The sequence below is a fragment of the Uranotaenia lowii genome, chromosome 2 (assembly GCF_029784155.1).
Source record: "Uranotaenia lowii strain MFRU-FL chromosome 2, ASM2978415v1, whole genome shotgun sequence".
NCBI classification, from domain to species: domain Eukaryota; kingdom Metazoa; phylum Arthropoda; class Insecta; order Diptera; family Culicidae; genus Uranotaenia; species Uranotaenia lowii.
In genome coordinates, this window is record NC_073692.1 from 211,352,277 (window position 1) to 211,375,090 (window position 22,814).

Below are 22,814 nucleotides of genomic sequence, written 5' to 3' on the forward strand. Positions count from 1 at the left end.
TAACTCCGCGTCCAACTCCACTCCTAAGTCTTTTACTGAGCTTTGCCGAGCAATGATGAAATCGTTTTCTAAGCGGTATTCATAATAGATATTGCTTATTTTCCGGGAAAATGTTATCACGTTGCATTTCGAAAAATTGATCTTTAGGCCGAATCTACTGCAACACTCTGTGAATCTGTGCAAGGCGTTTTGCAGAGTCACGCAATCCTTCGGGTGACGAATAGGCAAAAACATTTTCAAATCATCGGCATAAACCAGCGCGAACACATCAGTCAGCACTTCAGGAAATTCGTTCATAACAGCGATGAAAAGAAGGGGTCCCAAGTGACTCCCTTGTGGAACACCACTGTTGACCGAGAAAGTACTAGATCTCACGTTCTCCAGTTTGACGTATTGCGTTCTTTCGATCAGGTACGAACGAATCCCTTGGAGACAGGATCCGGTTATTCCATTCTTGCATAATACCGACAGTAGAGCGTTTATATTGATTACATCAAAGGCTTTGGACATGTCAGTGTATATTGCGTCAACTTGAAAACCTTGCATCATCCACTGCGAGGTTCTCGACACAAACTCTGTTAGGTTCGTTACCGTTGAGCGTTTCTTGAGAAAACCATGTTGAACATCCGAAGTCTTCGTTTCCATCCACGGGTAAATCTTATCGTATACAATACTCTCGAAAAGTTTGGGTATTGCAGAGAGAATTGCAACACCACGATAGTTTTCTACGGTGAGCCTGGAACCGTTCTTGTGAATCGGTATAACATGCGAGACTTTCTAATCAGTCTTGTAAGCGGTCACCATCGTTTGAAATTTTTCGGAGACGGTCACAACACATCTCTCTTGATTATCATGAAATGCGCTATCGTTTGATTGGAGAGCAAAAAATGTCAAATAATATTTCGGATATTTGTAGTGGTTAGTCGTTTGACTATCATTCCATGCGTTGCAAATCAATCATTCCACATTGTTCGACCAACACATCCAAACACGCCCGGCTCTGTTCAGCAGCGGATATTTTTTACGCAGGAGAGAGTGAACAGAAAGGATTACCTTCGTTTAATGAGCCTATACTTTCTGCTGCGTAAAAGGGACAGGCGACGTCATAAACTGTCGGGAGTTTTGGTCGTTTGACCATCAAATCATCGTTCTCGTGTACCATGACACGAAATCTCATTCGACAATCATGCATAGGGGAATGCGTGACATTTCAACTGATAGTAGTCGGCTGTTGCGTTAGTATTTGGTCGCATTCGTTTGATGGTGAGAACAGTGAAATTGATGGAAGCAGGCTGTGCGACTGTCAGCGAGAATGTCGATGGTTTACAAGTCTGTTTCCAATACTTCGGAAATAAACCGGCACGAATCGATGAAGTGAAGAGGAATTGTAAGGGCTCTTCGATTCCACTCACACATTTCTTTAAAAATGAATTTGGTATGGTATGGTGAAACCTGCTTTCCCGCATTTCGTAAAAAGAAAGCTAAGTGGCGTAAAAAGCGTATGCGGAGGTTGAAGCGTAAACGCAGGAAGATGCGTGCGAGGTCCAATTAAATCACTGGATTCCAAGATGTCCGTATTTCTAAAATAAGGATAAATCCCAACACACGAGACAAAAACCGGTCTGAAAAGTAAACAAAAACATGTGTTTGAGTTTACAAATAATTTCTTCATTAACAAAAGATAAACTTACCATTTAGAATAACCACCATAACCACTTTTAAATATTAAGAAAACTCCACTTCTGTTTGATGCCTCGTATGACGATGAAAAATAATGACTGTTGGAATGAATGTGTTCATTATTTTTCCACAATGCCGTTTCTTCTATTTTTCATAAGAACTTACTTTGAAAATAGGAATAATTTCATAAGACTCTAATGAAAATCAATTTTACACTCTAAAAATCGGTTCATAAGACACATCTTATGAAAATTATATAATAAAAATTTGCCTGAGTGCATATTATTTTCATCAATCTAGTGGTGTTCCTGTTTTTTTTTTGTTACGCCATTTCATGATTTTTGACCAAACCATCTCTGGTTTGTGGTTGTCCTAAGACGGCTAAGACCAAGAAAGTCCAACTTGCCTTTGATTCATGTTCGACGAATAAAAGCATCTACACCATGGGTGGCCAAATTATGGCTTTTTTGTGGCCCGTGGAGCTTTTTCCAGATTGACCACATTTAAATCTTAGTTCTATTTTTTTCCTGGTTTCTGTACCATTTAGAGATGAAGTTTAACAATATTTGTATCAATTATTCAAGAATTCGAAGCAAAAGTCGGACAAAAACCTTTATTTTTTTATATTTGACACATGAACTGTATTTTCGAACAACAGATGTGTATTGCGATGATATGATATTTAAGAAAACACTTCTGTAAAATTTAGTTCGAAGTTATTCCCAATATCAATATAAGTTTATTTACGAATTAAACAATTCATTCGTCAAAGTTTAGTATTTCAAGGCATTTAAGAGCCAAGAATTTACTTCATTTGTCAGCTTCTATTGAAATCAATGAAATATTTACTGTAAATACCACGGGAAAATGTTTATGACAATTTGCGCAGGGTGTCTTCAGATTTTCACCAAATTTTAAAATTTGATCCGTTTTGCAGAGGGTACTATTTAAAAGTTTTTGCAGCTCCACTGACTATTTATAACATTTTATTTGAAAAGCTAGTAAAGTTCAATGCGTTATGATGTGTCATGTTAGAATATCAGCTGAAAAATTACAAAGTTATGTGGATCTCAAATATAGTTATTTGTGACGAAAAAAAATTTATATCAAATACATCTTAAATTTTTTTGAAATCTGCGAAATAAATATTTGTTTTAAAATCGAAAAAATAAACAAATTTTGTAATCTTTTGGAAAATTTAAGGAAGCTTGTCACAAACCCGTCAGATAATAAAATTGTCCCCATATCGATGGTACATCCGCCAAAGATCTTCAAGTTTTGAACATTTTCTAGTTTTAAATTAGGAACCTCCCATTTTTTTAAAGGTATAACGCTATTTCTGCCAGGCCAGATTTATTTCATATCTAGAAAATCTTGAGATTTTCGGAGTTCAGTGAGAAGTTCCAATGATAAAGGAGTTAGTTCATCTCAAATCATTCTATTTGAAGATCTACCATTTATGGAGAAGAAGACTCAATTGCTGTGGAGTTGATTTTATGTTACAAATGATTTAATTAAGGCATTACACTTAGAAGTTTTTATGTTTCGGGAGTATGTCGATTTTCCTGAAGGCACGCATTTTGAAGAATAATTCTTCCTTGGTCGAGGTTTCTTTGAAGATCACTTTAATAGGTACGAAAGGATCCTTTTTATTTTTGTAAGAAAATAATCTACAAGCAAACTCAATCTGGTTTTCATGAAGCTTAGTAACAAGTTTTTGAGCAATTTTCCAAAGACATCAATCGTATATTTTTTTTTGACAAATGGGACTCCTAGAAACATGGCATTTTAGGAGATTGAATTATTACTCACTTTGTCCAACTGATTTCCACAGCTTTGCAACTTTGCCGAAAGAAAGATTGCATTTTTTTAAAATTCAGATACATCTTCTTTTGGATTTTTTTTTTCAATCTTCAATTTTTTTTTTAACGAATAGTCACCGTTGATTATTATTTTTTATGATAGTTTAATGGCATTGCGGTGAACTTTTTACTACGAAAATTCTTGATAGAAGAATTACAGATTGAAATTAAATGACGGATAGACAAAGCAGATGCTTAATAGAAGAAAATTGAAAAAATATTTCAAAAATACAGTTCAAAAATAAAATAGTTGGCAAAAGTAGGGACGTTTACGGTACTTGCGTGAAAACAATAAGTAGCGCTGCCGATAAAAACGGAATCTGGAAAAACCAATAACACATCGCTTGAACTGGCTCAGCAATAGGAAAGCTTCACTTGGCAATCTTACTGGAATAATATTACTGATAACAAATTGAAATTCATCAAATCGTGTGTTTCTAAATTTGATACTTCGTATATAGGAAATAGAAGGGATTCAGTTGTTCTATCAAGATTACGTATTGGGCACACAAACTTAACGCACGGATATCTGATGACTAAATCTTCCCCTCCTATTTGTTTGGAATGCGACTCGTGAAAAACAATTAATCACATCTTTAATGACTGTAAAAAATATGAAAACCTTAGATTGAAGTTTGATATTAGCGTTAAATCATTATCCGATGATATCGTCACACTTAACAGAATATTGGAGTTCATCAAGGAATCAGATTTATATACACTAATTTAGATTTAATTTTTACTAATCTAGTTTATAAGAAAACATTTGTAAAAACCTTCGGCCTGAATAGCCTCTATGTGCTGATGGCCATGTAAATTATGAATAAATAAAATAAATAAATAGGAAAGCTTCATCAGAGCCATGCGGCAAAGCATGCGGTCTAGACTTTTTGTCCGATTGGGAAGCACGTGCTTTGCCAATCCATCGGGTTGGATGTATGGGTGAACGTAATTGCGCCTCTCGCTATTACTTCTCTCAGCCATTCAATTGATGCGGGACAAAGGGCTTAGAACGCACCTATGAAGCTTTCCACAAAAATATGCTCTTGGCTCATTTCCAACATCTTTCAATTTTCTTCTATTAAGCATCTGCTTTGTCAAATCGGATAGTGTCAATTTTTAAGACTTGAATTCTTGGAATGTTTCAATAGCCACGGTCACTGTTTGCCAATTCGATACCTACCATAAGGTACACATTTCATTTGAAACTGCATTTTGAATTGTTGAAATTAGTTCAGTTTTGAAACAATAATGGAGGTCTGGCTAACTTTTGAATTAAAAAATTCTATGATAAGTTTCTGAACAACTTGCTTTGCAAAAGAATAACTGATCATTCTTTTTTTTTTGTCCAGCGCTGCCGATTAAATTACTACTCATGTCTCATGTTTCATGGCTCTTGTCTCATGCCTCAGGTCTCATGTTTAAGGTCTCATGTCTCAGGTATCAGGTCTCAGGTCTCAGGTCTCAGGTCTCAAGTCTCATGACTCAGGTCTTAGGTCTAAAGTCACATGTCTCAGGTCTCAGTGGTGAAATTGGCTAACGCGCCGTTATACTGAAGCGGAGATTGCAGGTTCAAGTCCTGCCGGTGAGCCGTTGCCTCATGTTTCTCTAATTCTTTCCATCACCTACGAAAATGTAAAAATTTTGTTTCCAGGAAAAATCTCTCATCCGGGCTCCCTGCTCGTTGCAAAACTTCCGGCTACACCAAACTGGGGGAAGAAAAATTGGATCGCATTCCAACCCCTCCGGGCCGTAGGTACGAAATCAAACGAGAAAAAAAAATGAAACAGCTCCAAAGCAGCCACGAACGAGGACCAGCGAAGAGAGACGAAAAAAGGCGCAATTCTGATGAAGTGGAATTCATAAAACGTAAACATTTCTCACAATGAGCCCTGTTTATTTTTCCCTACCGCTTTTTTTTGGAGGACCACGTCGAGGCCCAGGCCGAAGAGATATGATGATGATGGCCTGGCCCCCGACGAACTCTTCCGGAATTTCTTTTTTGCACTCGCTCTTTGCTTTAAGGTGGGTTGTTCGGCCGGGAAAACGCCGCTTTATTCCGGGAGTCCATATTCAGAGACGTCAGACATACATATGAATGGGATGCCATCACGTGTCGAGACTTCTTGAGATTCTCCCGACCGCATTGAGATATGAGCTGAAACGTGTGCCGAGACTTTTTCGCTCTCGGAGGATGATGATAAGGTGGGCAGTGAATGGGACTGGATAGGATAGGTCGCGCGGCCACGAAAAATGGACCCAAACGAAACTGGGATCGGGGTCGATTTGTAATTGTCGACGTGGAAGACATTTGGATGGTCACTGTTTTTTTTGCCTTTGAATCTGGGAACATAATGAAAAAACTTTCCCCGGCAATGAGCCTAATCGAAAATGAAAAAGTGGAACAGCAACGAACTAATTTATCTTATGAATTGCAACTGTAGATAATGCTTGAACTAGGTTTTGATTTTAATTTTTTTAATGCTGACTTCGGCATAAAAAAAACTTAAGTTTTTGGGTACTTTAAGATTTCTTTGTGAGTCAAGATCTCATTGTGAAAATCTCACAAAAGGGTGTTCAATAAGTTCAATTACAAATTAGAATCCCTATAAATTGAAATCAACTGGCCAAAAAAAAATCGATTGCAAAGGCAATTTAATAATGTTCAATAACACTGTTTGTTTTGGAGAAATTTAACCGTAACTACCGAAAATTTAAAAAAAATTTGAAAAGAAGTTTCAAACCTGACCATTAAATGCAAAATTATCGAACATATTGATAAGAAACAATTGAATGTTTAACAAAAACACGATTTTATGTATAGGGGTAACTTAGATCGAGAGACTGGACAAACTCCCCAGCCGAAGAGGGAGAAAGAGCCGCCGCCATTGGAGATATCCGATTATTATATGATATTTCTCGCCACCTCAGTGGTGCAAGGACTAATGCAAGAATGCCGCTTAAAGACCGAGCAGGTCAGCTGCTGACAGATCGAACAGATCAGCTCAAGCGTTGGACTGAGCATTTTGAACAACTTTTCCGAGTTACAAATAGCGATGGCCAACAGAACCCGCAGCTCGCCCCGTGGGCGCCTCGCCCAGAGTAAGTCGCATTAATGGCGTCAACTCGGAAGCGCCCTCGCTGGCTGAAATAGAAGCGGCAATCAAGAACATGAAATCCAACAAAGCGCCTGGAATCGATTGCATTCCTGCTGAAATGCTGAAAGCCGACCTTGCCCTGTCAACACACTGGGATACTGGAACATTCCCAGCCGACTGAATGCAGGCTATCCTCGTAAAGGTCCCGAAGAAAGGAGACCTGACAGAGTGCGGTAACTGGCGAGGCATAACGTTGATCTGTACAACCCTCAAAATACTCTGCAAAGTGATCCTAAACAGGCGAAAATCGACGCTACACTCCGACGGCAACAAGCTGGATTCCGTTCCGGACGATCATGTGTGGACCACATCACAACGCTACGAATCATACTGAAACAAATCAACGAATTCCAGGACTCTCTTATGCTGGTGTTCGTTGATTTCGAAAATGCATTCGACCGACTTAACCATGAAAAAAACACTTCCATCTGTACCGCTGAGCCGTCAACACGTACGCCGGGGATCGTATCGTTGTTGTGTACCTGCAGGAACATTTTGCATTATTTATTTTATCCTTACCTGTTTTTCAATCAGCACTTTTCAGTGCTAAAATTATTTCCATTTTCTTTTATTCATATTTCTCTCTTTTCCTTCCAGCATGGAGAAGTATCGGCCGGCTCAAGAGCCGGAAGAAAACGGATTGCCGAACCTAATTCAGGTCCATCGCCTAAAAAAGTTGAAATTTCCAATTCATTCGATGTCCTTCATAACATCGGTGATGAGGAAATATTCATATTTAATTCTGATAAGAGTACTAAGAAACCTTCTTCTTCTTATACTCTTAAAAACGAAAAGGTTGCACCAATTACGGTCACGATTCCTGACTTCAATGCCTTTCGGGAAAAAAACGCCACTTCCGTCAAGGATGTGAAGATTTCTTTTCAGATCGGTCGAAGGGGAATTGCTCGTATTTTGGCGGAATCTTTTAATGATTTTCAAAAATTTTAAATTATTTGAATAACAAAAAACACCATTTTTTTACGTACGACACTAGAAGTGATAGCCCTTTTAAAGTTGTACTTCATGGTCTCAGCGGCGATCAGACACCGGATGAGATCACAACTGAATTAAATTGTTTATAAAATTTTTCTCCAATTCAAGTAATTCAAATGAGAAAAAGAACCAACTCGATTAATATCAGTAGTGTTGGTTTTGCTCCTGAGCTTTATTTGATCCATTTTAAACAGGATCATGTTAATAATTGGCAAATTCTTGAAAAGGCTCGTCTTATGTTTCATTGAAGAGTCAAATTTGAACCTTTTCGAAAATCTTCTACCAATTTTCTCCAAAATATTACGCAATGTCGTCATTGTCAATCTTTTTGTCACGGCACTAAAAATTGTAGCATGAATGCCAGATGCATGCTTTGCGGTTATTTCGATAATGAAAAATCTAAATGCCTTTTTGGTGGTGATAAATCACAATTTTTCAAGTGCGCGAATTGCGCAGGTAATCATTCCTCGAACTTGATAGACTGTCCCGTTAGGGCAAAAATTATTGCTTCAAGGAAAAATCCCAAAGTTGTCAGAAAAGCTTCTTCTTCTCCTCCTTCCTCTTTTTCGTCGTCTCACGTCAGGCCGGAAAACAATCTTCCTGTTCGCGATCAGCCTCGGCCTACATTGGATTCACGGCTTTGTAATGCTCGAAGTGATTTAAATGTTACCTGTGCTGATTCAGCGCCACAAACTCGTTGTTTAACGTTCTCAGAGGTGGTTGAAAATGAGTTGCCTTCTAGTATAACTTATTCGGTTAATGGGAAAAAACCAAGTCTCAGCGTGCATGCGAAGGCTTGAGAATGTTCCTAAAATTCAAATGCAAAAAGCTGTTCTTCTCCTTCATTTTCTGATCCTAACAATTTTGTTGATTTGGGTGAGAATACTGAAGAAAAATTAAAATTTTTGCATCAAAATTTAATGGAAATGATGCAACTTATGTTGAAAGCTAATTCAATGTTTGAAGCTTTCCAAACTTCCTTTGATTATGCTCACAAAATTGTTATGACTTTACGATTCCCTCATGGAGCACTTATTAAAAATTTGCCTGAAAGCGCTTTAAATTTTCTAGTAAAAATCTTTAATAAATGTTTTCACTTGGCTTATTTTCCCAATAAATGGAAAAATGCCAAAGTAACTCCAATTTAGAAACCTGGAAAAAGTGCTTCAGAGCCTTCAAGTTATCGACCAATAAGTTTGCTTCCTTCTTTAAGTAAACTATTTGAGAGAGTTATTTAATCAGAATTCTATTTTCCCTGATGAACAATTTGGTTTTCGTCATGGACATTCTACTACACATCAACTTTAGAGTGTAACTAATATGATTAACGCTAGCAAATCTGAAGGTTATTCAACTGGTGTTGCTCTTCTAGATATTGAGAAAGCTTTTGACAGTGTTAGGCACAAACGTAAAGTAGCTAAATGAGCTCGATTTGATTTTCCTGTACATCTCACCAAAATTATTCAAAATTATTTGACTAGCCGAACCTTACAAGTAAGCTATCAAAATTCATGCTCTGAAAGGACACCCATTAGAGCTGGTGTCCCTCAGGGTAGTATACTTGGGCCAATTTTAAACAGAATTTTTACTTCTGATCTTCCTGATGTACCAGAAGAAAAAGGCAGAAGATTATTTGCTGATGATACTTTGCTTTCAGCCAAAGGTCGAAATTTACGGGTGGTACGCAACAAAATTTAAATTCCTTTTTAAATAACTTGAAAATGTGGAAAATTTTTCCTAACGCTTCCAAAACTCAACTTATTTTATTTCCCCATAAGCCAAGAGCTCAATTTTTAAAACCTAATGAAAATCATTCCATAACTTTTAATGGGGTTTCATTAGAATGGTCTGATCACGTGAAGTACTTGGGACTCACACTTGATCGGAATCTTACTTTTAAAAATCACATTGAAGATATTCAATCTAAATGTAATGAATACACTAAATCTCTTTATTCTCTCATCAACAGGAAATCCAGACATTGCGTGACGAATAAGCTGCTCATATACAAACAGGTGTTCCGACCTGCAATAATGTAAGCAGTTCCGATTTGGTCTAGCTGCTGCGCGACGAGGAAGAAAGCCATCCAGAGGATTCAGAACAAGGGTCTGAAAATGATTTTGCGGCTTGCACCTTGGCACAGCACTGAAGATCTTCATCGGATTGCGGGTATTGAATCCATCGAAAAGATGGCCAACAACATCATCTCCAACTTCAGAGGCAAATCGATGCAGTCTTCCATCGCAGAAATTCGTTCTCTTTATAATTAGTTTAATAATAGGATAGGTTTTAGTTTTAATTTAAAATATTTTTGACATTACAGGATGTTCTCCTACATTTAATACTTGATTGCGCTCAGCAAATTGAAGTCAAATAAATAAATTTTTAGTGATTAATAAACTATAGGGCTCTGGACAGTTCATTATTGAACTGAACACCTAATTTAATGTAGGGTAAGTGAGCCCTATTTTGGCATGGTCCTTTTCTTGGCATGCCAACATGTATTTTCATGTTTTTCAGGTCCAAATTGAGCTTGAAAAATTTTGAATATATTTTCATTGCGAAGAGAATAATTTGTTTCAAATCTGTGCATACCGAATTTTTTGATTCTTTGTACTTTAATAAAGAAGTAAATTTTTTTCGATCTGCATCCGAGGAAATTATGTTGGAAATCATCGTATGAAAATCAGATGAACTCACCTTTCTAGTGCAACTGTTAAATTCACATGCGATTTCAAACGCGGACATTCATTAGAAAAATTTGCAATAAATACTCATGCTTACAGTTAAACTCGACAAAAAATCAAAAAATACTAGAAAGATCAAAGAGTGAATATTTATTGAGGTTTTAAATAAAAATTTAAAACTAATTTTGTTCCTTTTCTTGGCATGCAACTTCAATCGAAATACACCACCAATGTTGGAAGCTGGAAAAAATACACGTTAATTAAAGAGGTATTTTTGGGCTGATGTTTTCCCCAAAACTTCATTTAAAACTATGCATAATTGTTTTCATACTGATTGGGTTGTATGATAAGACCGTTTCTATCAACTTAAGCTTTGAAATAAGTTGGAGAACATAAGTAATTCGACTAACTAAAAGTCATATCCAAGTATTGAAAATGCAAAAATCGCTATTTGGGAACCATGAATCGAAGGTACATTGGTATGCGTGCTAACAGCATTTGCATTGCAGTCTGCTGAGCAAAAGCCACGTGGTCTCCTACACAGTGTGTTCGGATAATATTCAAACCAGGTTTTTAACTATTCCTTGTATCAGCCAGTAGCAGATCAAAGCTAAAATGTTTATTTATAATGCATGTTAGATAGGTTTTTCAGGAAATATGCGAATAAAGGAACTTACAATTTTAGTTTCGCACATGAGGTTTTCCTCAAGTAGACTGCCTGACCTTAGTGAAATTTGTGAGATAGATCTGGATGTACAATAAAACTTAATTAGCAACTAAAGTCAATCGTAGAGGGAGGTCGAGTACTTACAGTTTAATATTTAAACTATTCGAAAACTAATTTTTCTCACACGTGGCAAATGTTGTTCGCGAGCTTCAATAGAAGTTTGCCTGTAAATCAAATAATATTGTACGTTCCACGTATTTTAGGTAATGTAAAGGGTTTAACCTGATCAAATGAGATGGCTTTACTTCGTCCACGACCAAACACTTAACTTTCTATTTTACTCTTTTGAACTATAATTTTCAATTTAACTTTTCCTCTACTTGAACTTTTCTCTGCTTAACTTTCCTCTACTTCTTTTACAAACTGATCTTAGAATGACTTTAATTTTCCTACTCTCTCTTTTTCTTCCGATTTACTGCTTTTCCTCTCTCATGACGTTCGTGACATTCAGCTGACATTTTATCTTTTCGACAGGGCCGTCCGTCGAGCCCAGCGGTGTTGATCGTAACATACCCCCGACCCGTAATTCTGGTCCGGAAGCTACTTTCGGTTCAGCATTACCTTCATGAATTTCGACCACCGCTAATTGCGCCGTGGCACGTCGCACTCGGCCACTGTTCGTTCGCACCCACGCCTGTCGTATCCTTCCGTCGCTAGATGTAATCGGCTCTTCAACTACTCCACGAACCCAAGCCTTTCTCTTGCCACCATCAACTACAAAGACGAGATCTCCTTTCTGGAGCGGTACAGCTTCACCAAACCACTTGGTCCTTTGGTTCAATGAAGGAACATATTCCTTAATCCATCGAGCCCATAGATTTTGCAGCAACTGTTGTGAACGCTTGAAAGTATCTCTCAAAGCCTCGGCAGAATGTGGCGGCGGAATCGCTAGTTTAGAATCATTTTGAGTGACACCCCGAATAAAATGATTAGGTGTCAGCATTTCTCCACTTGATATTTCTGATGAAGCACATACTAACGGGCGCGAATTAATAACATCTTCCGCTTCGACAATTGTTGTATGCAAGATCTCATCTGTAAGTCGCTTACCATCCTCGAAAACGAACATCGCATCCTTTACTGATCGAACTAACCTCTCCCACACTCCCCCCATGTGAGGAGCTGCGGGAGGGTTGAAATTCCACTTAGTTTGGGCCGTCGTTAACTCTTCTGCACAATCTTCATCTATGCTGCGAATTTGTGCTGTAACCACTTTGCTTGCTGCTTTCAAATTTGTCCCATTGTCGGAAAAAAATTCCAACGGTGGACCACGTCGACAAGTGAAACGGCGGATTGCCATTAAACAGGACTGCGTTGTCAGATTATACGACACTTCTAGGTGAATTGCTCGGGTCACAAAACAAGTGAAGACTACGACCCATCGCTTTTCACGACGACGACCAACGGTTACCTCGATCGGACCCAAATAATCGATCCCAGTGTAGCTGAACGGGCGATGGTATGGAATCAAACGCTGAACTGGTAAAGCTGCCATTCGAGGGATATTCGGCTTGCACCGGCGAACCTTACACCACTGACACGCAGATGCTGCTTTCTTAACCACTACACCAATACTCGCGATGGCAAATCTCTGCTTCAATTCGTTTTTAACCGTCTCTCTATTTCCATGTCCGAACTTGTCGTGATAGTGATGGACAATTTTCGTCGTTACTGGGTGTTGCTTTGGAAGAATGATTGGAAAACGCAGGTCAAACGGTAGAAAACTGGCGCGCTCCGTACGTCCTTCCATACGTATAATACCATTATCATCGATTAAAGGAGTTAATTTGTACAATGGACTGGATTTTTCGAATTTGATCCATTGATTGGAAGGCCGATCTTGATTTTTCTTCAGAATCTTCAATTCATCTGCATAGATATCAGCTTGCGCCATTCGGAATAGATAAGTTTCAGCTGCTTGAAATTCTTCTTGCTTCAAGGGAACACGTTTCACTGTACAGGATAGCGGTTTTAACAATTTTTCTTGGCGCTCTGTAGCTTTCAAAGTTTCGATTGGCATTCCTTTGACCTTTTTTCGGCAATTTGAAATGAAACGATGTACAACCGCCACAGTTCGAACAAGTATGTTCCATTTCGAAAACCGCTGAACATCAATTAAAGCCTGAGATATGAACACGTCGTGGAATAAAAATTGTGCCCGTAACTCATCATCTGCGCTTGTTGGTATGTCGTTCTGATTTCGCTGCGCCGGCCAGAGATGTTCAGCTCGATACAAAATTTCTGGCCCCTTGAACCAAGCACTATTGGAGTGGAGCCCAGAATCGCTACGCCATTTCGTCAATCTATCTGCTTCATTTAACTTCGTCGGAACCCATCTCCAATCCGACGGCGAAGTCAACTTTAAAATCTCTCCAATCCGGAAACCAACAAACTGTTTATAGCGGCGATGGTCCGATCGGATCCAGGATAAAACAGTCTGGGAATCGGTCCAGACAAAGGCTTGAGGTATTTCGATACTGTGATTATTTCGAACGGTGTGTATCATCCGAGCTCCCAGCACTGCAGCTTCTAGCTCTAATCTCGGAATACTCAATAAAGCCAATGGGGCTACTTTGCTCCTACTCATTACCAAAGAACAATGCACCTTGCCCTCTACTACTACCCGAAAATATGCTACACAACCGTAAGCTTGTTCACTCGCGTCAGTAAAAACGTGAAGTTGTAAACTTTCAATCTGCTTCGAGAGAGCTGATCCGAAATAACTCCTCTGGATTCGCACCTGCCCTACTGCTGGCAGTAGTTCGGTCCATCGTTTCCACTTTTCAAACGACTCGTCATCGATTGGATCATCCCATCCGCAGCCAGTCCTCCAGAGATCCTGCATAATAATCTTGCCATGCACAGTGAAGATAGCAAGCAATCCCAGTGGGTCAAACATAGCCATGACACAACTGAGGACACTCCGTTTCGATGGCCTTTCAACTCCCGAAAGCACTGCTTCGTATCCAAGACGAGGTGTTGTAGAAAAATAGAAAAAATCCGCTTTGGGATCCCAGCTGATTCCAAGAACACGCTCAGTATCTGTGTTCTTATTTTCACGAAAAAGTACGCTGTCGTTCGTGGACGTTTCGCCTATATTTTCCAAAAACAACTGAGAATTGGAAACCCAATTTCTAATCTGGAAACCTCCTCGCAAGTGAATCATTCTCACTTCTCGGGCTCGCTGAACGGCTTCTTCGGTAGAGTCGACACTATCGAAATAGTCGTCGACATAGTGGTTCTCGACAATCGCCTTCACTGCGTCCGGGTATTCGGTTGCAAACTCCGACGCATTTAAGTTTTTGATAAACTGCGCCGAACTGGGCGAGCACGTCGACCCAAACGTCGCAACATCCATGATGTATACTGTAGGAGGTTCAGCTTGGTTAAAACGATATAGGAACCTCTGAGCTTGTTTATCATCAGATCTTATTCTGATCTGATGATACATCTCTTTGATATCTCCGCCGAATCCGATAAGCTTCTGGCGAAAACGCTGAATTACCGCTGGGAGAGAGGCTAACAAATCGGGCCCTTTTAATAATTTGGAATTCAGCGACGTGCCGTTTACAGCCGCCGCCGCATCCCACACGAGTCGTACCTTGCCAGGCTTGCGAGGATTTAGCACTACATTCAGAGGCAAGTACCATGTCGATGTTATTTCTGCTTCCAAAAGCTCATTTGGTGCTGCCTTATGAGCGTAATTCTTCAACTGGTACTCTTCAATTTGCTGATCAACTTTTCTTTTTAGAGCTGGATCCTTATTCAATTTTCTTTCGAGCGACGTCAGGCGTCGCATAGCCATAGGGTAGGAATCAGGAAAATTATGTGGTCCGTCATCACGCCATAAGAGACCAGTTTCGAAACTGTCTCCCACGCGAACCGTGGTTGCCTGCATCAGCTCTCTCGCCCTTCGATTTTCATCAGACTCTGGTAACCCTGCTGTTGGTGCGGATTCTTCCACAAAGTATTGGTTCCGCATCGCGTCATGTAACTGTTCATTACTCATTGGTTGCATCGTGTGAATATTTACCATAACGTTAGTGGTCGGATTTCTCGGTCCGTATACAGACCACCCCAGCTTGGATCGTACGCAAATCGGTTCGCCTTGTTGACCGATGCGTGATTCGATTGGTGCAAAAAGGTGTAAATTATTGAGACCAATCATTAACTTTGGTTCACTAGGGGAATAATCAGATATCGGGACTTTTTCTAAATATTTAAATTGCCTTTTTATTTCCTCGCTCTTAACACCTTGTCGGGGCAAAACCAACTCAGCGACTGTGCGAGCGTCTTCTAGCAAAAATTTCTCATCCGAGTTACAAGAAGAAATCATCATGCTTACTCGTTTGGAAGAATTCTCATACCTCTTGATGTTTCCTGTCCAGGTCACGATCAGCGGTTCTGGCTCGCCATCGATTGCTAGCTTCTTGATGATCGAGTCCTCGATAAGTGTTCCCGAAGAGCCTTCATCGAAGAACGCTAAGACTCGCATCGACTTACTGCCTGCGTACAGAGTTACAGTCATCATTCGGAATATAACGGATAGGTTCGTATTTCGTTCGGCATTACACGATATTTCGTGTAGTTGTACGATTTCTTCGGCTCTATGAAGAAGGGAGTGATGATCGCCACCACAGTTACCTACATTGCAACGCAGCCGAAAGTTGCATCGACTTTTCCCGTGGTTATTCAAACAGATACGGCAAAGTTTATTCTTTTCGACTATTCGAAATCGTTCGGAGACACTGCGTTTTTTAAAGTCTTCGCAGTACCTGATTTTGTGATCCGTCCGTCGACAATCAAAACACGGTTTTTCATTTTGTGTACTAACCTTTGCATTATGTGATACATCAGGTCTGCTTGGCAAATCGTTGTGTAGGTGGAAATATTCTTTCTTCTTCTGTTTATCTTTTCCAAAACGGGACGAAGAATCAATCAATTTGATCGATGAGAGCTGGTTTAGTTCACAAACGTCAGCGACGATGCTATTCATAAAGTCAGCGAAAAATCGAAATCCTTGACCCCGCTGTTCGCGCTTTAGGCGGATCCATTCTATTTGATAGTTTTGCGGCAATTTATCGACGCATTCTTCAACTAGCATTGGGTTGTTTAAATGGTCCTTAAAGTTCGCTGCTTCTAAATGGTCGCATAACTGTTTAACAGTCATTCCAAAGTGTATAAATGTATCCAGACGATCCATTCTAGGGGGCCGCGCCTGGCGAAGTTTTAATATGAGTACCTTCAGCAGCGTTTCAGGCTTTCCGAACAGGTCACGCAAATCTTGGATCACACTTGGTACCAATTCGGGAAGTATCAACCTGCTCCGAACCGCTTCAAGAGCATCACCTTGGAGGCAGTCTTGCAATCGCTTCAAATTATCTAAATTTGTAAAGCCGCACGCTTTAGTAGTGCTCTCGTAGCTACTGATAAATATCGGCCATAGCTCAGCTTCGCCTTTGAAAATGGGTAATTGCTTCGAACACGATTGACGAGCAGCCAACTGCCCTTGGGTAGGCCCTTTGGAAGTTGGCCCCGACCCGTTCCGGACGTGGTTTTCCAGTAAATGAGCAACTAGCCTACTTTCTTCTGGGGTCATTTCCACCAACTGCTTACCACCGTTACCGCCGGAACTCATCTGCAGATTGTGCAAATCGTGTAGCAATGAACTGGAAAGATTTTTGGCATCTTGTTCCATCGCAGAAACTTTACCAGAATGTTCTGGTTTCTGGTAACGCAACCAATCTTCTACTTTCCCGTGGGAATCAGATCCAACACCTCCGACCGCTCCTTCTTCATCTTCTTCGTACTGTTTCAGACACATATTGTAACTTTCGCGCCGTTTTTGGAACTCTTTCTGCTTGGCTAAACGCTTTTCCATATATTCTCGGTCCTGTTCCAATTGACGCTCTTTCATCTCCCGCTCAAGATCTAATTCCTTTTGCCGTAATTCTTTTTCTTGAGCCATTTGCTTAATTCGGAGACTTCTTTCCATTTCAAGAAGCTTTTCGCGTAATTGTCGCTCTTCTTCTAACGCTTTCTCCTTTTCCTTGTGCTCTTTTTCGAGTTGCTTAAAAGATTCAACGAGTGTGGCATCAGTTTTCGTAGAGGTTTTAGACGAAGCTTTCCCAGAACCAGCATTACTCCTTAAACCCGATTTCGTAGGTTTAGGGACCTGCAGCTGGTTTGTGCACGAAGAACATTTCCATGGTTGCTTTTTTATAGTGGCATCAACTCCTACGCAGCTATAGTGCGCCCACAGTCCACAACCATCACAGCACACCATATCTTCCGCATCGTTCGATCGTTCGCAGCACATACATTCCCTTCCAGTATCAGGCATCTTTGAGGTTATATCCGAATCCGATTAAAATTCTTTGATTAAATGTTCGGATAATATTCAAACCAGGTTTTTAACTATTCCTTGTATCAGCCAGTAGCAGATCAAAGCTAAAATGTTTATTTATAATGCATGTTAGATAGGTTTTTCAGGAAATATGCGAATAAAGGAACTTACAATTTTAGTTTCGCACATGAGGTTTTCCTCAAGTAGACTGCCTGACCTTAGTGAAATTTGTGAGATAGATCTGGATGTACAATAAAACTTAATTAGCAACTAAAGTCAATCGTAGAGGGAGGTCGAGTACTTACAGTTTAATATTTAAACTATTCGAAAACTAATTTTTCTCACACGTGGCAAATGTTGTTCGCGAGCTTCAATAGAAGTTTGCCTGTAAATCAAATAATATTGTACGTTCCACGTATTTTAGGTAATGTAAAGGGTTTAACCTGATCAAATGAGATGGCTTTACTTCGTCCACGACCAAACACTTAACTTTCTATTTTACTCTTTTGAACTATAATTTTCAATTTAACTTTTCCTCTACTTGAACTTTTCTCTGCTTAACTTTCCTCTACTTCTTTTACAAACTGATCTTAGAATGACTTTAATTTTCCTACTCTCTCTTTTTCTTCCGATTTACTGCTTTTCCTCTCTCATGACGTTCGTGACATTCAGCTGACATTTTATCTTTTCGACAGGGCCGTCCGTCGAGCCCAGCGGTGTTGATCGTAACACAGTGGTTTGAAATATAAAAAAAAAAAACTAAGTTAACTTAAAATGTTTTTCTTATCCAAAAATTGTTAGATCGATGGCAATTTATGACTTTAGTATATAAAATACACAATTAATTGAGTTTTGGAATCGTTTTCTATTGCTTGGGAACCATATACTCAGAGTTTTTTTTTTGGATTTTTGTTCTAATTTTTTTCTTGGAAACAGAACCTGGAAGTTCAGGAAAATATCGTTTTCTTTCCAACTATTCCTTAAAATATGTGAGTCGCTTTAAAAAATGTTTACAGCAAGGTTTACACTATAACATCTTTTTGGCGTATCAATCCACTGCGCAACGCCCCGGGCATTCGAGATGGCTCTTGCCAGAAGCTCATAATCTCAGCTAACAAATTCAAAAGGGCAAAATTTTAAAATACCATTTAAGGAATTTTTCAATTTCTTACTTTATGGAGCCAAACTCCACAATATGAAGACAGTTGTTTGGTAGTGAAAATAAACCTATGTGTCGCAATCGCATTGCGGAATTACTGAACTTCCGACTTTTTGAAATGAAAGCTTATTTTGTGCTTCCCTTCCAACCAAATTTCATCAATGTTCAAAAGCCTTTTTGTTGTATGAGTGAAGCCCGGTGTTCAATCGTCGCATAGAACTTTACGCTCAGCTGACGTCATTCTGTCAGTGGCCTTATATTCAGAATAGCCAACGATTCTGTTAACTGTCAATTGAACCTTGTTGGTAAAGATCTATTGCACTCTGCTGGTGGCCAAGAATCGGATCATAGAAACGGAAAACAATTGGTACGGCGGCCAAGTAATTGGAGCACCGCAGTGAGTACTTTGCATGCATTTTGCTCACATTATTGAAAGTTCCATAGAGAACACATATTTTTGTTGAACTCTAAGCAAGTTAGCAAGTAAATTCTTCAAAGGGTGTTCTATGGTACACTCAACAGGAAGGTTGGAATGTCGAAAAAAAGGGTAAACCATGCCTTAGGTGCCAAGGTCGGGTACATTTACCCTAATAATCTTCTTATATATAAAGATGAGTTGGACTATATATGTTTGTATGCACCTTATACAAATCCACAACGCTTAACCGATCAGCCTGAAATTTGGTACAGTTATGTGTTTGGACCATGGTAAGGTTTTAGTAAAAGTTTTGAGCCCCTCCCACCTAAGAAAAGGGACCCTCCCATACAACTTTCGTTTTTATTCACACGAATCAAAAGTCATGGCACCCATTTTGCCAACCGTTTTTCGTTTCCTTTGGTGGGGTTGTTTTCACCATCACCATGGGCTGGGCATTAGAAACGACCATCCAGAGTTCACGTGTACTGGATAGCAAACCAAAGCCTGCTAGCGATTTAAAAATTCATAGCGAAGTTTTTGGCGGGTTTTTTTTCCTTCTACTGTTCAAAGCACGTGGTAGTGGTACGAGGTCTTTGATTGCAATAATGAGCCTTAATTAAGGATTGAAAAATACAATTACTCTGTTAGGAATAAATTGACTAGAATTTCAGTGGTTTTCAAAGTGCTCCCTACCGCCGCCCAAGGGCTTTGAGAGTCTACAAGGATACACAGTGAACTGAAAAGTGAACAGTGAACAACTATTTAGACTGGAGGCTGAAAAACTAATGAACAGCGCTTTCATAGACTCCAGCTTTTAAGAACCAACAATTTTCATATTTTTAGGATTCCTTATAAAGAAAGAAAAATTAATAAGATTCAAAGTTATACGTTAAAGCCTGCAATTTCAATGCGATTTTTGATAGCCACCGGGAAATTTAAACGGGGGAGTAGAAATTTTATTAGATAATTAAATCTGAGGTTTTCAGCTTTATGCAATTCTACTTCATTGACCAATTTATAACTTTTGATTTATTTTTGGTCATCAATGTGTTCAATTCTACCATCCAATTTGGAAAAAAATCTTTTGGTAATGCGAGTTCAAAAAAATGATACCAAAGAATTTTAACATTGATTACTCTTCAAAATAATAAATAGAATGATTGTGTCCGAGGATAAAAAACTTAAATAGAACTCAAATAAGACCATTTCTTTAACATTTAAATGGTAATTTCGGTTCAGAGATGATTTATTTTCGATAACTCCAAGAAACTTTTAGTAAAACTTTCTACATTTAAGAAAAACTAATCATAAAACAGTGTTCAATTAAAAAACGAAAAAAGCACACATACAATTAAAAACATGCAAATGAGTCTTAGACATAGTTCAACAAGGTTCGGAAGCGTTTTCTGAAAATTTTTAAGTGATTAAAACTTAAATATACCATTGTACAAGTAGATCATCCATCTTGAAAAGTGGGATAATCTACAAAAGAGATTTTCATCGAATGGAGGATGGGAAAGATAGAAAATTATTTTATCATTTGCATTCAAAAAATTAAAGGCCAAATCTATTCGAGCTTCTTAGAAAAAAGGAGGGTTAAAAAAAAGTTTTTCGTGATAGGGAAAGGGAAAGAAAATTATTTCGAAATTCTATTGATAATCCTCAAAACTATAAACTACTTCAAAAAAAAATAAATAAATCGATAAACACAGTGAATAATCGCAATACAAACTTTCAAAAGACTTACAAAAAATACGTGGCCAAACATGAGCCAAATTTCTTAAAATGATGAATATAAAGCTTCCAACATTTCGAAAAATCAAACGACTCATTATGATTTATATTTTTTGTGAACCCGAGCAAGGCCGGGTAAAATAAGCTAGTGTAATATAAATGTAATGATGAATTGGTGCGAATAAGGACATATTAAAAAAAAAAAGTTCTTATTGATCCTTTCAACTTCCAAAACGAGTCTTAATAATTTATTATTCAGTTTCCAAAAAACCGTTAAGTGAGCAAAACATTCTTTCTCTATCTGAATTACACCCTTGGCATCGGTTCATATCAACTTCTCTTGATTATTTACTATGTTTAGTGCATGGTGCCGCCATGATTCAACGTGACGGATTCCAAACCCGACAAATTGCTCAACTGATTCTTTCCTACATTTCCTACATATTTTGCATCAGAATAGTCTCTCAAGTACCAAATTACTTACTGGCTTGGAAATCAAACCTTGACCTTCGTGGTGAGAATCGAACATGCTACCACACCTATATTTTGTTCTATCTGGAACTAAAACTCGAAGTGGTGTTGTGTTTTAGAAAGCATCTTAATGCACTTTTTGTGCCAAAGTCGATCCCGTTTTCAAGTTCATTAATGAGTAACTATTTCTTCATCAGCAGCTGGCACAGAACGAATTCGGCAATCCGGTTACGGAGCCAGAAACGTGTTTTCCGATATTCTCTTCACTTAAGACTGCGTTGGTTCCGAGTCAACCGTCGTCATTCAGAAACGGACCGAATCTTGGCAAAAATCACATACATTCTGTTCGGGAAGATCATTGTCAACAACCGACGAGCATTGCCAGGAACGAAGAACCTGTGGAGGACAGCAGCAGTGTCGATGAACAAGGGCCCAAGAATGTCACAAGGAAGCTAGTTGTTTTGATTATAATACTATCCGGATTATATTTTTTTTTTGTTTTTTTATTTTTTTTTCGATTATGATCGTTTTACCATCTTTATGGCATTCCCGACATTATCAACATTGCAGTTGACGGATCGTTATTGAAAAACTTATCCGGTACAACTGTGTTCGATGTTTTCTCTTGGGCTCGAACTAGCGGACATCGGTTCAGGAGATAACAGACTTGTCAACTGAGCTATATCAGCCCTATCCGGATGTATCCGCGTTTTATTGGTAGAATATGAATTAGAACTGTTCCGGAAGCATTAGTTGTTTTACAAGTCGATAATTAAAATAAAAATTGAGTGAAATATCTGCTTTTACATTGATCCGAATTCAATTTTGCTATTCTCTATACACCCAAAATTCAGCCTTTATGCCAATCGCGTGTAATCAATTACATAGCATCATTAGCATAACAATATAATGCGACCGTTGATGATTCGATTAGCCTCCGCTGGCATTAACCTCCCAGCAAAACCACATTGCGTATGACTGAGAGAAACAAATTAAAACGTTTTCACGTCTCTCCCTATCCAAAAGCAAAAAACCAAAAACATTCCTTTTAATCCACCGATCAAGCTGTCCGGCTTGGTCCCTGGTTAAGATGTCGGATTGGCAAGACGATAAACAATGTTGTTGTTGCGTGCTATTTTAGCAATACTGTTTATAGTATATAGAAACCATAATGACAGTGATCTAGATACTTGTCAGAATAGGCTCCACTGCTTTGTAGAACAGGAAATAAAAATGTCATTCTGAAATCGATTGTGAACCATATAGCACGTTTATCGAAAGAGGTATCAAATCATCAAAATTTTACTAAATTCTTTGAATCAGCATCTTAAATTTATTATTCTAGTATATTCGGCTAAACTCACAATCAAAATTAAAACAGTTGTTACGAAAATAGTGACTAGGAGATTTAATATGTAAGTCATTCAAATTTTTTAACCTAATTTAATACTAATCAAAATGAAAAATAATAACAGTTTTGAGCTATCACATCCATAAAATAAACGGACGATTGCTTCAAATAACTCCGAAAGTTCGCGTAACAACACTCAAAAATATTAATATTACGAACGTGATCGTG

The 22,814-nt window shown here is 38.6% G+C and overlaps 1 protein-coding gene across 1 annotated transcript; it reads right to left on the reverse strand.

Moving 5' to 3' along the window:
- Nucleotides 1–11,519: 11,519 nt before the first annotated feature.
- On the reverse strand, nucleotides 11,520–17,450 carry LOC129742295 (uncharacterized). The gene has a single exon (XM_055734177.1). The coding sequence runs from the start codon at nucleotides 17,448–17,450 to the stop codon at nucleotides 11,520–11,522; it is 5,931 nt and encodes a 1,976-aa protein (XP_055590152.1).
- Between the last annotated feature and the right edge of the window lie 5,364 nt (nucleotides 17,451–22,814).

What these genes read in the sequence shown, in the direction of transcription:
- LOC129742295 (XM_055734177.1), bottom strand. Translation starts at nt 17,450, where the DNA reads ATGCCTGATACTGGAAGGGAATGTATGTGCTGCGAACGATCGAACGAT.